The 15,362-nt window shown below is 39.2% G+C and overlaps 1 protein-coding gene across 1 annotated transcript in view; it reads left to right on the top strand.

Moving 5' to 3' along the window:
* The window catches only part of KIF15 (kinesin family member 15), a 68,565-nt gene that overhangs the window by 12,540 nt on the left and 40,663 nt on the right, over positions 1-15,362 (top strand). Inside the window, exons 4-10 of the mRNA XM_021683069.2 lie at positions 919-995; positions 5,367-5,404; positions 8,186-8,283; positions 9,582-9,761; positions 11,892-12,101; positions 14,170-14,295; positions 14,462-14,584. Coding sequence (XP_021538744.1) covers positions 919-995; positions 5,367-5,404; positions 8,186-8,283; positions 9,582-9,761; positions 11,892-12,101; positions 14,170-14,295; positions 14,462-14,584 — 852 coding nt within the window. The remainder of the gene's footprint in view (positions 1-918; positions 996-5,366; positions 5,405-8,185; positions 8,284-9,581; positions 9,762-11,891; positions 12,102-14,169; positions 14,296-14,461; positions 14,585-15,362) is intronic.

Below are 15,362 nucleotides of genomic sequence, written 5' to 3'. Positions count from 1 at the left end.
TATATAATTTAAAATTTTCTAGTACCCATGTTGAAAAAAAAGTTAGAAAAAACAGGTAGACGTAATTTTAATCCTATATTTTATTTAACCCAATATATGCAAAATATCATTTCCATGTATAATCAATATAAAGCAAATTATTAATGAGATATTTTCCATTCTTTTTATTCATGCTCAGTCTTCCAAACCTGGTGTATATTTTATACATAACAATACATCTCAAGTTGGACTAGCTACGTTTCAGGTGCTCAGTAGCCACATGTGGCTCATGGCTATGGTATTAGACAGTGTAGGTTTAGGAATTCTTGCACTGTTGATAAGATTGCATCTACTTATATGTAAAAATTAAAATAAAAATCAGGTATTGATTCTTTAGTATAAGCTGGTAAGAAAAGCACCAAAAAACATATAGAGCCACGTATTTGATGCTAATACCAGTATAATATTTGCGTGCAACGTGCTGAACAAAATTCTCTATAAATTGTAGATGTCAGCTTTAAATCTATAATTGTATATGAGATTAATGGACATAACTGTCTAATGTTTTATCCCATCTTAGATGTTTTAGCTTTTTTCTTTTTTTAAAGATTTTATTTATTTATTTGAGAGCGCGAGAGAGAGAGACAGCATGAGAGGGGAGAGGGTCAGAGGGAGAAGCAGGCTCCCCGCCGAGCCGGGAGCCCGATGCGGGACTCGATCCTAGGACTCCGGGATCATGACCCAAGCCGAAGGCAATCGCTTAACCAACTGAGCCACCCAGGCGCCCCTAGCTTTTTTTCTATAGTGATTGCAATGTTCATGTTATCACAGGGGTTGAAAAATCTAAGCATGTTATTTTTATTCTGTTTTAGAATCTGGTTTAGGAAAAATGTTTTCATTTCTATGAAATGTTAAAATGCTTGGTGCTTACATTTGTAGGAGTCCGTGTTCTCAGCTGTGGCCAAGGGCATTGTGGAATCTTGCATGAGCGGTTATAATGGTACCATCTTTGCATAGTAAGTTCCTAACTGGGTCCTTATACAAGGGTACAATAGTAAGTGCTTCTTACTATAGCTGCTGTAATCAATTACCCCAAACTTAGTGGCTTGAAACAATACAAATTTATTATTTTTCAGTTCTGTAAGTCCAGAGTCTGACACGAGTCTCACTGAGCTACAATAAAAGTGTTGGCAGGGCTGTGTTCCTTTCTGGAGGCTTTAGGGGAGAATTCCATTTCCTTGCCTTTTCCAGCTTTTAGAGGCCACTCAAATTGCTTGGCTACAGCCCCCATTCTCTGTCTTTGAAGCCAACAACATGCAACCTTCTGACTCTTCTTCCTCAGTCACATGAGGAAGTCTGACTATGGCTGGGACAGTTCCCTAATTTTAAAGATTCATGTGATTGGATTGGCCCCACTGGGATAGTCAAGGTGGAGGGGATTAAACTCCCACCTCTTGGAGAGGAGAACATTTACTTATATTATTTGGAATTCTTCTGTGAGGAAGATTTGTCTCTTCTCCCCCATTTATTCTACTTGGAGTTATAATCCAATATATTATTTTTATCTTATTGCTCATATTGTCCTAGCCTGGCCATTGGGAACTATTTGAGGTTGGTTTCTGTGTCCCCTTGACATGTCACATCCTTTTGCTTGAGCATGTCCTTATTTTATGATGCTCCAGGCTGCTCCTGGTTCATCTGTATTTTCCCTGTCCTAGACCTAGACTCAGCCATTTCGCCAAGGAGCCCTGGTTCCTTTTATTGGAGAATGGTTTTTAGAAACCAAGATGTGGGCACTAGGTGTGTTTCTTGCTACTGCAGTGTCCTTGATTCTAGGTCTTCTCAGCAGACAGCTAGGTAATAAATGTATATATACTAAGTCATGTCTATAGGCGTATCTGTAATTGTTTCTGTATATATCCATTTGTACATGCGTTAAGCTAAACACGAGTTCATGTGTATGTATCTGACTCTAATCCAAGGGTTTAGAATCCACATGGGTTCATTCTAACCTTTCTTTCTTGTTTATCTGTAACTTCCCTTGCTGGCAGTGAGAACCCTGGCTCCCACCTTCTATCATCCCTTCACTTTTTGTCAAATTCTGAATTTGTTCAACCCCCATGTACAACTTTCAGAATTGTTATCCTGTATCCCTGTGAGAAATACATTTACTGAGGACAGTATTGATGTACAGTTCTTTTTATTTTTTATCCTTACAATTTCCAGTCAGAACCTCCTTTTCTAAAGTTACTTAGGTCAGCGCTTTGCTACCCACCCACTTTGTGCACTTACGTCACACGCTTGTAATGTAGTTACCTGCATTCCATCCTGGGACCGCTGACATCCTGGTTGATGTGTTTTGCTTGTTTTTTTTAGTTTGCATACCTTAAAGTTCACCCTTTGTGATGTACGGTTATATAGTGTTTTGACAGATGCAGAGGGTCATGTACTTACCACCCCAGGAAGAGGACAGTTCCTTCACCTTAAAAGTTTCCCCTGTTTGTCCCCCTTGTAGTCAGCTACTCCCCCTTCCCCCAACCCCTGACATCCAGGGTACCCTAATATATTTTCCATTTCTATAGTTCTACCTTTTCCAGAGTGCCATATAAAAGAAATCATACAATATGTAGCCTTTTGGATCTGCCTTCTTTTTCTTAGTAAAAAATACATTTAGGATTAGCCTGTGTTGTTGCAGGCATCAATAACTTTTTTTTTTTCCCTCCATAGTATTTTATTATATGGATGTATCATGATTTGTTTATCCATTTCCTTGTAAAAGGATATCTTAGTTGCTTCCAGTTTTTAATGATTATGAATAAATTGCTACAAATGTTTGAATATTGGTTTTTGTATGAACATAAGTTTTCAAACCATTTGAGTAAATCCCTAAGAATGCAATTGCCGGACCATATGGTAAGTCTATGATTAACCTTGTGATAAACTGCGAAATTATTTTCCAGATGTATGTTTAAAGTGAGTCATGTTCCTGAATTTCTAAATGTTGGCAGCCTTAAAATATTGCTATAGATTTAATGTTGGAATGTAAGATGGAGGTCCAGAAAACATTGTGACCTTGGCAATTATACAAGGTGAATTTTGGTATCATTTCAGATTTATTTCATAAATAGTATAATTTGTAGTGTAATTTTTTTTTCTTCGCAGTAGACTTTTAAATTTTATTTAGAACTAGAGCTTTTTAACAATGTAGTGAATTATATAAGACATTTGAGCAGCTGATGCTTTGTGTGTGTGTGCCCTTGGTTCATCTATAATTGGTTCAAGGCACAAGAAAATAGAAAACACATTAAAAAGTGTAAACTTTAGGCTCATATACACATCCTTGAAAGTTTGCCTTTGCTTTTCATGCTTACTTTTCAGTTGTGTTCAGGAAAACTAAATGTTCTCTCTTTAGCAGTGAGACAGGTACCTCTTTTCTCATCTGTCCTCTCAAGAGAAAAAAGATATTTTTTTTCACAGAATATTTTGAATGGTAAAGTTCAAAAATGAATTTGAAATAAGAGCCACAGTTGGCAGAGATTATATTATCTTTAGAACTGTTATCTTTGAAGACCTTGTAAACATACTAATTATGTTTAATTTGTGGCATATTCATTAATAACTTAATGAAAATTGCTTTTGCTAGAAGAAGGTAGAAATGAGAAACACTTGGAGAGAAATGAGTGTTTGATTTATTGGCTGGGGAACATACTTTCTAGTTTACCTAAAACAGCCCCAATTCTAGGGTAATTATTAATAGTGTCCCCATCACTCTCAAGTAGGGGACTCAATAATAACCATTTTTCTTTCTGAGTTACTAAAGAATTTTTTTTCCTACTTCTAAAAGGAAGAGGTAAACAACTAGATAATACTGGGGGTTTTTTTGTTTGTTTTATTTTATCTTTTGGGGCATTTAAACAAAAAATGAATTCAAAAACTTTTTTTAAAGATTTTTATTTATTCATTTGACAGAGAAAATGTGTGTGTACAAGCAGGGGGAGGGGTAGAGGGAGAGAGGGAGAAGCAGACTCCCCGCTGAACAGGGAGCCTGATGCGGGGCTCAATTCCAGGACCCTGGGATCATGACCTGAGCTGAAGGCAGACCTTAGCCGACTGAGCCACCCAGGTGCACCTCAAAATTTTTTTATATTTGTGCTGTGAATCCAAGCTAAAGACATTTGACACCCTGATTGACATCTATCTTTAACATAAGCATTTTTATTTTTATTTTTTGTTACTCTTGTTTCTTGGGGTAATGGAGAAGATATGACACTACATACAGAATCAGGCCTATAGCATAAGGAATTTTAAAATTGCTTTATTTTTATTTTTATTTTATTTTTTTTAAGATTTTATTTATTTATTTGACAGAGAGAGAGATAGCGAGAGCAGGAACACAAGCAGGGGGAGCGGGAGAGGGAGAAGCAGGCTTCCCGCCGAGCAGGGAGCCCGATGCGGGGCTCGATCCCAGGACCCTGGGATCATGACCTGAGCTGAAGGCAGACGCTTAACGACTGAGCCACCCAGGCGCCCTAAAATTGCTTTATTTTTAAATGAAGACATTTTAGTATCTTTAAAGGCAGAATTTAGGAAAGGAATTGCTAACTTATTTAGAATAGAAAAAGTTGGAAACAAAAGTCCAGTTGTTTCTGGTTAAATCAATTATACATGCGTGGAATATACAATGTAGCTATTAAAAATAATGAGGTAGATCTCTATTTACTAACTTAGAAAAATATCTGAGATAAAATTAAAGGACAAAACAGATTGCAGAGCAGTATGAAGAGCATCATTTCAGTTTTGTAAATAAAAATTAAATGAAAATTCTGATGGCTGTGTTTGTATAATCCTGAAGCATTACCAGACAATTGACAGTGTAATTATTGGTGGTAGAATAAGAGAGAGAGAGAGATAATGAATCATTCACTTCTCACCTAATATAATTTTTTTTTTAATTAAAGATTTTATTTATTTATTTGGGAGAGACAGAAAGCACGAGGTGGGGGTTGGGGACAGAAGGGAGAGGGAGAGGCAGACTCCTCACTGAGCCCAAAACCTGGGTGGGGGCTCAATCCCAGAACCCTAAGACCATGACCTGAGCCAAGGTCTGATGCTTAACCGACTGAGCCACCCAGGTGGCCCCATTTATTTATTTATTTTTTAAAGTAAGCTCTATGCCCAATGTGGGCCTTGAACTCATGACCCTGAGATCAAGAGTTGCACGCTCTACCGACAGGCAGGCAGGCATCCCTACCTAATATAATTTTAAAAAAGAAAGAAAATAGATCTTTGTGGGAAAAATTTATACACTAGTAGGCCATATTAAAGTAAGAGGGTAGTGTTTTAAGTTTCATATGTCAAAATAATGTATAAAACATTTATTTTTACAGTGGACAGACGGGCTCAGGGAAAACATTTACGATGATGGGTAAGTGAATTAAAGATGATCATCCTGGCTTAATATCCTGGCTTAATCTACTCTTTCTGCAATGACAGCACCTAGGCACCTAGTACATTTTGGGGGAAGGCATACTTTCTATATATGATGTTGACCTCATAAAAGTAGGGCTTTTCCCAGGCTTCTGTCAGATTATGAGTTCCATGATAGCAAAGTCCGTGTTTGCAGCTATGTTCCCAGTCAACGCTCAGCACAGAGTAGGTGCTCCATAGACAGTTTTTTTTTTTTTTTTAAGATTTTATTTATTTGCGAGAGAGACAATGAGAGACAGAGAGCATGAGAGGGAGGAGGGTCAGAGGGAAAAGCAGACTCCCCGCTGAGCAGGGAGCCCGATGCGGGGCTCGATCCCGGGACTCCAGGATCATGACCTGAACCGAAGGCAGTCGGACAACCAACTGAGCCACCCAGGCGCCCCATAGACAGTTTTTCAATTGGGTTTATTTTTTATTTTTTTTTAAGATTTTATTTATTATTTGAGAGAGAGAATGAGAGAGGGCATGAGAGGGGAGAGGGGCAGAGGGAGAAGCAGACTTCCCGCTGAGCAGGGAGCCCGATTCGGACTCCATCCTGGGACTCCAGGATCATGACCTGAGCCAAAGGCAGTCCTTTAACCAACTGAGCCACCCAGGTGTCCTGAATTGGGTTTAATGACTTTTTATATATTTAGAAATCTGTACAATCACCATCCAGATCAGGATTCCCAGTTAGTAACTACCTCACCCTCTTCTCCTGAAGTATGTATTACTCTGACTTCTCTGTCATCATTGGTTTTGTTTTTAAGCTTCTACAAATGAAATTTTACTTTATGTACTCTTTTATGTCTAGCTTCTTGCTCTCAGCATTAGGTTTCTAAGATTCATCCGTATTGTTGCATGTCGTAGTAGTTTATTCCATTGCTGTATAATGTATTATTGTACAGATATGCCACGTTTTCCATTCTAGTGCTGATAGACATTTGGTTGTCCCCAGTTTTAGACCATATGAATAATGCAACCATGACCACCTTGTTTTTTTGTTTTGTTTTGTTTTTTTTTTTTTAAAGATTTTATTTATCTGAGAGAGAGAATGAGATAGAGAGAGCATGAGAGGGGGGAGGGTCAGAGGGAGAAGCAGACTCCCCGCTGAGCAGGGAGCCCGATGCGGGACTCGATCCCGGGACTCCAGGATCATGACCTGAGCCGAAGGCAGTCGCTTAACCAACTGAGCCACCCAGGCGCCCACCACCTTGTTTTTTTAAAGTTCATTTCTAGGAGTGGAACTGCTGGATCATAGTTACATGTGTATCAGCTTTAGTAGATATGGTCATGATAGATATGGAAGTTCTAGGAATCCTTGTCTATATGTGGTATTGTCGGTTTTTAAAATTTTAGCCATTCTGGAGTATGTGTAGTATTATCTCCTTGTGTTTTTGTTTGCAGTTCCCTGATGTCTGTTGACAACTGAGCACCTTTCATATGTTTTTTGGACATTTGAACAGCCTCTCTGTAAAATGCCCATTCAAGCTTTTTTCCCATTTAAAAGATTAGCTTGTCTTTTTCCTACTCATTTTTGGGGGTTTTTGTAAAATAGGGAGGTTAGCCCTTTGTCTACGATATATATAACAGATTTTTTTCTAGGTTTTTCATTTCTCTTTTCAGTTACGGTTTTTCCCTTTACTCAAGTTTTTTATTTTCTTGTGGTTGAATTTCAGTTGTGGGGTTTTGTTTTTTGTTTTTTTTAATGGTGTCTGAATCGTTAGTTGCAGTCAGAAAGAGCGTTACTGAGTGAAATGAGAAGGAACCATGAGACTCTCTGGGAGAAGCATCTTCCAGGCAGTAGGTTCTGAGTTGGGAGTGTTCAAAGAATAGCAAGAAGACCCATGGGGCTAGCGGGCAGTTCCCCAGAATAAGGGGCTAGTAGTGAGGGAAATTAGAGATGTATCCTGAGGCCAGGTCATGTAGGACATGGCAAGGATTTGGGATTTTGTGCGTGGGATGTGAAGTCATTGGAAGGTTTTTTTAAAAAGAAGAACTACATGATCTGATGTATAATTAAAAGGATTACTCAGGCAGATGAATGGACTAGACTGGGAGGGGCTAGAGTGGAAGCAGGATGAGGAGCTAAGGCATAGAGGAGGCAGGAGATGATGAAGGTAACTAAAGAATATGTTTAATCTCTCTCTATATATATATTATTTAACAGGAAAATGTTATAAAATTATCTGCATACTTATTTGTATACTTGTATACTGCATACTTATTTCCTCTTTATTTACTTGTATTTTTCTACATCCATTATATATATATTTTTAGGTACAGTTTACAAGGGCCATTTATTTGTTTTTAATATTTATTTATTTTAGAGCATGCTTGAGGGGAGGGGCAGAGGGAGAGCATCTCGAACAGCCTCCCCACTGAGTGGCGGGGCTCCATCTCAAGACCCTGAGATCATGACCTGAGCTGAAACCAAGAGTTGGATGCTCACCCGAATGCGCCATCCAGGCGCCCCTACAAGGGCCATTTAAAATATTCCAGGGTATAGCACACCAAGACAGCATTAGTGGCTATTATGGGCCCTTCCTTCAGTCCTCCTGATAGGCAAGTTCTCTTCGATCTTTCAGACTAAAATTTAACTTATTTGGGGCACAAAGAAGGAACTGATTATACAATGTGTCATCTTATTTCTGTATAAATTTCCAGAATTACCATTTTGAAGGACTGTTCTAGAATAAAGATGAATAGCTACATATGTATGTTTTTTACATTTCTTTAGGACCATCTGAATCAGATCATTTTTCTCATAACCTGAGAGGAGTAATCCCACGAAGTTTTGAATATTTGTTTTCCTTAATTGATCGTGAAAAAGAGAAGGTAAAACTTGTAAAAATAAAGTCATTGTATGAAATTCTAATTTCGAGTAGTTAGCTACTAATAATTAGCTCATAACACATAGAGGGTCATGGGTGGTACTCTACAATGTGTATAGGCTTGTGTGGCATAGAAAAACCTCTCAGTTCTTAAGAAAAAAATGAAAGATTCATTTTAAAATTTAATTTTCTAAAAATTTTTAGTTTCTAAACCATGTATCCTCTGTGAACTCAGAAAAAAGAAAGAAGAATGTAGTGCTTCTTAGTGCTCAGATTTTGCAAGAAAGTGTAAAGAAAATCTTAACTGAGGAAAACAGATTCATTAAGTCCCATCACCTACCTGCACATAGGCACAGTTGACGACAGCTGTCTCTAGATCCTCAGGGTGCCCTGGAGTGATGGGCCCATCCTTGCCTCCTTTGCAGCACCTTCTACCACCTGACCATAATTTGCTTTTTCATACGTGGTGTGACTCCATCATCCTGGAGATGTGGGCTTCCCTCTTCCTTTGGCTCTTAGGTTGGGCCTTTCTCATGGTTGTGCTTTTTTAGCTTGGTGAATTCCATGTTTAGGAGCCGTTAGTGTTACTGTTCCATTCCATGCGTACCAAGGAAACGGATACATAACATTGGCTTACCATTTGCTCTTTTGCAGAAACAACCCCTAACCTTTACAGTTAGACATGCACCTTGGGTGCCAGTGAAAGTTTAGTGCCCCGTATTCCTGTGGTTAAAAATCCTAGAGAGAGACTTTTGAGATAAATTATTTTCAGTCTTTTCAAGAATATAACCCTTGTTGCAAGTAAAACTTTCTGAGGAAGTCCAGTATATAATAGATAAAAATGAAATTGCTCTTCTCATCACAAGGAAAAAAAATTGTAACTGTGTATGGTGATGGATGTTAACTAGACTCACTGTGGTGATTATTTCTCCACATTTATAAATATTGAATTAGTATGTTGTACACCTGAAACTAATACGATGTTGTATGTCAGTGATCCCTCAGTTTAAGAAGGTAGAATTGCCCATCTGGACTGCTCCAGTCCCACCTCCCTGTCTTGCTTCTGAGTCACCTCTGGAGACCTCGGCCTCCTGGGATCACAGTTTGATGCTGCCTTAAGATGTAACAATATGTTAAAACTAGTTACCTGGATTTGTAATTGGCTTTTAGGTACCTTGTATTGTGTAAAGGAGAACATGGTAGGAAATGTACCCCTTGTGAAGCATGTGAGAGGGTGATGCTCATGAAAGATACGGATGAACTCATGAAAAGAATATGTCTAAACGAGGCTTCTCTTTCCAGGCTGGAGCTGGAAAGAGTTTCCTTTGTAAGTGCTCCTTTATTGAAATCTACAACGAACAGATCTATGACCTACTGGACTCTGCATCAGCCGGACTGTACTTAAGGGAGCACATCAAGAAGGGAGTCTTTGTTGTTGGTGCAGTGGAACAGGTGGTGACCTCAGCTGCTGAAGCCTATCAGGTATCCTACCTTGAGCACTTTGATCCTTAGGCGACGTTGCATGCTGTGAAAAGCACCTTGATCTCAAAAAAAGCAAGAATTGAGCTACTAAAAATAATTCTGTAAAGGCGTGACGCAGAATGTTCATGAGAAGCAAAAAAGAACATGACTGTTTTATAGATCTCCCCTTAGTTAAAATAGAACTTTGAGCCTCTTGATTTTGCATGACTTTGGTGCTGTTCATTCCAGTCAGGCACCCTGCAGGTCACGGGGACAGTTCATTAGTGTCGTATTTCTTCAGTAATTCTTCCTGGGAGCTGCCCCTTTGAGTAGCTTCTGGGATTGCTGCTTTTTAAACCAGCTGGCTGTTCTCTTCCCTTTATTTTCTTTTTTTTAAAGATTTTATTTATTTATTTGAGAGAGAGAGAGTGAGAGACAGAGAGCATGAGAGAGGGGAGGGTCAGAGGGAGAAGCAGACCCCCTACCGAGCAGGGAGCCAGATGCGGGACTCGATCCCGGGACTCCAGGATCATGACCTGAGCCGAAGGCAGTCGCTTAACCAACTGAGCCACCCAGGCGCCCTTCCCTTTATTTTCTACCCATGTTTACTTGTTAGGTGTCAAAAGCCAACCTCTTTTGAGGACTCTGCTCAGGGCAAATAAACCTCTTGTCAGGTATTTACAAAATAGCCCATTTTTATGGGATCTGATCTGGCCAGTTGATTTTAAACAGTTTTTTACCGTGTAGTATTTGATACATACAAAATACTGCCACGTGCAGAGACGTTGCTGAGCTTAATGTTAAAATGAACTTGGAGGACCTTAAGAATTCAAGACCCAGATGTCACCAGTACTATCCTGTCTACCTGTGTGTCTCTCCCTATCTCATGTCCCTGGCTCCTCATATGCTGAATGCTCATGATCATTTCCTTCCGCTTTTAAATCACATACATAGGTATTTCTGAAAATGTTGGTTTTGCCTGTTGGTGAGTTTTAATACATTGTGTGTATTTAGCCGTCTATAACTTTTTTAAACTCAACAATGTTTATGATATTTATGCATGTTGCATTTCACTTATCTTCACTGCTATATAAGTCATTGTATGAATATTAGTGTGTGCATGTATTATGTGCGTATATATATACGTATATATGTCACAGTTCGTTATTCTTCTATCTTCAAGCAAGTCTCCTGATTCAAACTTTTTAAACTGTGATTCTCATAGTAAGTAATAGGTTTTACATGTGATCCAGTGTGTGTGTGTGTGTGTGTGTGTGTGTGTGTGTGTGTGTCTTCGTGTGTACATATACATACTAAAAAAAAATTATGTTGAGATTTTGGTTGGAATTGCACTGCAGTTTTGGTTTAGATCAAGTGTGAAAATTCTGTATTAGAGCCATGCAGGCATTTTACCTCTTCTTGGGTCAGAAGTTTCGGGAAGTTTTCTATTTCTAGAAAATTTCAGTTTTCTCTCAGTTTTCAAGTATATTGGCATAAAGCTGTTCCCAGTATTCTCATTTTTAAAGTACTTTGCTGTAACTATAATTTTGTTTTCTTTTTTTGCATAGTTGATATTTTTTACATGGCTTTGCTCTTTTAATGTTTTCTTTGTTTTTCTTTGGGTTCATCCTGCTATCCTTGTTCCAACTTCTTAAGCTGGATGCTTAGCTTATTATTCCCTTTCTTTTGTGACCTAAGTGTTTAATGCTAAAGTTACTACTTACTATTGCTTAAACTTCACAGAAGTTTTAATATCTTAATTGTCCTATGGATCTAAGTATTTTTCCATTATATATGTGCTGCTAAAGCGAGCACAGTATTTTTCCATTATAATTTTATTTTTTGACCCATGAATCACTTAGAAATGTGATTTGAAATTCCAGATTTATGGTAATTTAAAATTTATTTATCATGTTGATTCTTAATTGCCATGGTATCAGAGAATATGGTCTTGTGCAATGCTTTGAAATTTATTGAGAAATGATTTATGAATCAACAGTGGGCCAGTTTTGTAAACTTGTGCATGAGAAGAATGTATATCCTTGGATACAGGGTTTTACATTTTTACTAATTTTTTTGTCTGTATAATCTGTCAGTATGAAAATGGCTGTTGTATCACTTGAAAGTTGTGGCAATTTTCCCTTTGCTTAGGTGCTGTCTGGAGGATGGAGAAACAGACGTGTGGCATCGACGTCAATGAATAGAGAATCTTCTCGGTCTCATGCAGTTTTTACAATTACAATTGAGTCAATGGAGAAAAGCAATGAGACTGTGAATATACGGACCTCCCTACTCAATCTGGTGGACTTAGCAGGATCTGAAAGGCAAAAAGACACCCATGCAGAAGGGATGAGGTTAAAGGTAAGAATGGAATTATGATCTTCAACTCAACTTGTGTGTGAATTAATTACTAGAAGTCAGTACCAAGGTGAGTGTGTGGAGGTTACAAAGGAATGAGAACATGCTCCCATTCTAAAGATGCGGAAATTTTTGTTGTGGGGTAGGGACATTAAAACATATGTGGGTTAGAACAAGTCTGTCAGGAGCCAGAGTATTTGAATTCACGACAGAAGGGTGATAGTACAAATACCTGCCAGAGTCAGAGGAAGAAGGGACTGGACTGCTTGGGGGAAGCATGGAAAAGAAGTAGTTCTTGAGTTGGGTTCTCCAAGGGGGCAGGATTTGGATTGGGAGAGAGGAACAAGGAATACATGCTTGGTGGGGGGACATCTCAAGGGTCGTTATGGATGCAGAGGGAGTATGGCATTTGGCATTTCAGTGTGGATCAATGAATGGGTTGGACTCGAGGTGCAAGCGTGCCCAGGTCACTGAGGACCGGGACTACCAGGCCAGGTTTGCACTCAGTTCTCCACATGCTGGGAAACACTGAAAAGTTTTGAGTGATTTCACGCAAAAGCCTCTTTTATAGAAGCTTAGCCATCTTGGCCCACCACTGCCAGATTTACGAGGCGAGAGTCTAGAGAGAAAGGAGGGCAGCTGTGCTGGTTAATATTTCAGGGGGAGGGCAAGGACCTGGTCCTAGGCTGAGGGATTAGCATTGGGACCTGAGGTTCTCTGAGTATGTTTTGCCAGTACGAACATGTGTATTGTGATCTGCGTTGTCAGTAAAACGTGTGGATGCTCTAGGTGAGGGTATATGAGGACTAGGGGCAGAGAGTCGGAAATGGTGGAGGACCGTCTACTTTTTGCATTGAAAGTGAGGATTTGAGCCTCCTGAGCTCTCAGGCAGTTTAAGGTGAACTTAGGCTTATGTTCTATTGAGACATGAAGCAAAGAGAAATAGCCAGGGTTTATATTAGGACATATGCTGGGCCTGTTTCAAGTGCTTCATGTGTATTAACTCATTTAATCTTCCCAGCATCTCTAGGAAGTAGGTACTGTGATCCTTTCCTTTTTGGAGAAACGGAAGTGAAATTGTCCAGGGGCACACAGCTAGGAGTAGATCTGGAATTCAAGCAGAAGTAGCCCAGTTCCACAGACAGTGCTGTCGACACCTTTCTGATTTACTGACTGCTAAAACAGACAGCTGCACTTGAACTCAGCGCATCTTGCTTGAGAATATGCACTCTCTCTCTTTCTTCTGTACTCCCACCACTGCAGACCCAGTTATTGAAGTATGATAACTACAATAAAAATCCAGCGTAACATATTCAACCCCAACATTTTTCCCTCCCCAAACCACTTTTTATTTTTATTTTTATTTTTATTTTTTTTTTTATTTTTTTTTTTAAAGATTTTTATTTATTTATTTGAGAGAGAGAGAATGAGAGAGAGCACATGAGAGTGGGGAGGGTCAGAGGGAGAAGCAGACTCCCTGCCGAGCAGGGAGCCCGATGCGGCACTCGATCCCGGGACTCCAGGATCATGACCTGAGCCGAAGGCAGTCGCTCAACCAACTGAGCCACCCAGGCGCCCCCAAACCACTTTTTAAAAGGGTCTTATTATACTTCACAGAATTAGACTGAAAAATCTCTTGTAATAAGTTCATTAATCACTTTGTAGAACGTGGTGTAGGTTATTAGTTATCACACTATTTTAATGTAGCAAACATTTTAACATAAAAGGATTGAAAAATAAGCCTATTAATGCACTACTCCAACCTTTTTTTCTCTGTTCTTTTCTAGCTTTTATCCCTACCTATAGGTCAATTTAAAACTCTTAGAATCATGAGGTGGCTTTTTTTTTTTTTCTTCACATAATTTCTGTGTTTGTCTCTGAATACTAAAATTGCAATGTGTGTCAAATAGGAAAAGGTTAGGGACAGTTGAGGACATCTGAAAAGTCAATTATCTTTAGTAATATTGTCCATGACTCGACTTTCCATTCAAAATTCACTGCTAGGCATATTTTAATTCAGAATACTAAAATGAAACCAGTACATCTCAATTTTTTTTCTTTCTCCCCTTAGGAGGCAGGTAACATAAACCGGTCGTTGAGCTGCCTGGGCCAAGTGATTACTGCGCTTGTCGACGTGGGTAATGGAAAACAGAGGCACGTTTGCTACAGAGACTCCAAACTTACCTTCTTACTTCGGGTAAAGTAGACCATTGGCTTCCTGGGCCCTTTTTTGGGTTATGCTCACTATGGTTGACAGTCATGTAATCTCTCAGCTTTAGTGGTAAGAATATCCATTTTCTTGGCTTAACAAAGATCTTGTGGTTTCTCCCCTGAAAATGCATACCATTCGTATCATTAAACAGGATTCCCTTGGAGGCAATGCCAAAACAGCCATAATCGCAAATGTTCATCCTGGATCCAGGTGTTTTGGGGAAACCCTATCAACACTTAATTTTGCTCAGAGAGCCAAGCTGATTAAAAATAAGGTAAAATACTAGGGCGCCTGGGTGGCTCAGTCATTATGCGTCTGCCTTTGGCTCAGGTCATGATTCCAGGGTCCTGGGATCGAGCCCTGCATCGGGCTCCCTGCTCCGTGGAAGCCTGCTTCTCCCTCTCCCACTCCCCCTGCTTGTGTTCCCTCTCTCTCTGTGTCTGTCTCTGTCAAATAAATAAATAAAATCTTTAAAAAAAAAAAAAAAGGTAAAATACTGAGTACAACTAAGTAAATTAGAAAAATACTTAAGCTTGTGATTGCCCTAATATTAACACTCTGTGAAAGCTTAATTCTAAGCAAGATTTCTGTTTCATCTTTCCTAGCCTTCTGTATTGCTCAAGTAATTTGAGATCTAGATTAGGTCTTATGGTTGGTATTGTTTGGCTCGATTTTTCTTAAAGGAAGGCAGAGTTTTTCCTTTCTAACTGGGTTGGAGACTAAATTTATTTACCTTTACATTGCTAACAGAGCTGTGTGTGTGTGTGTGTGTCTATGTGTGGTGGGGCTTCACTATGAAGATAGTTTGATATTGACAAGCTTTGTCTTTTAAGTTGTCTATACCTCCAAGGATTCCCCATTTTTCTTATATATAAGAAGCTTCCTTGATATTGGTGTACACCAGTGGTCAGAAAAGTTTTTCTGTAAAGGTAAATATTTGAGGCTTCTTGGACTGTGTAGTGTCTGTCCCAGCTATACTGAGCTCTGCCTTGGTGGTGAGAAAGTAGCCGTCGGCAGTACGCAGACATGAGGGCGTGGCTGTGTTCCAGTGC

The sequence above is a fragment of the Neomonachus schauinslandi genome, chromosome 1 (genome assembly GCF_002201575.2).
Source record: "Neomonachus schauinslandi chromosome 1, ASM220157v2, whole genome shotgun sequence".
Classification (NCBI taxonomy): Eukaryota; Metazoa; Chordata; class Mammalia; order Carnivora; family Phocidae; genus Neomonachus; species Neomonachus schauinslandi.
The sequence above is the reverse complement of the archived record's forward strand: the minus strand, read 5'-3'. Positions and strand labels throughout refer to the sequence as shown.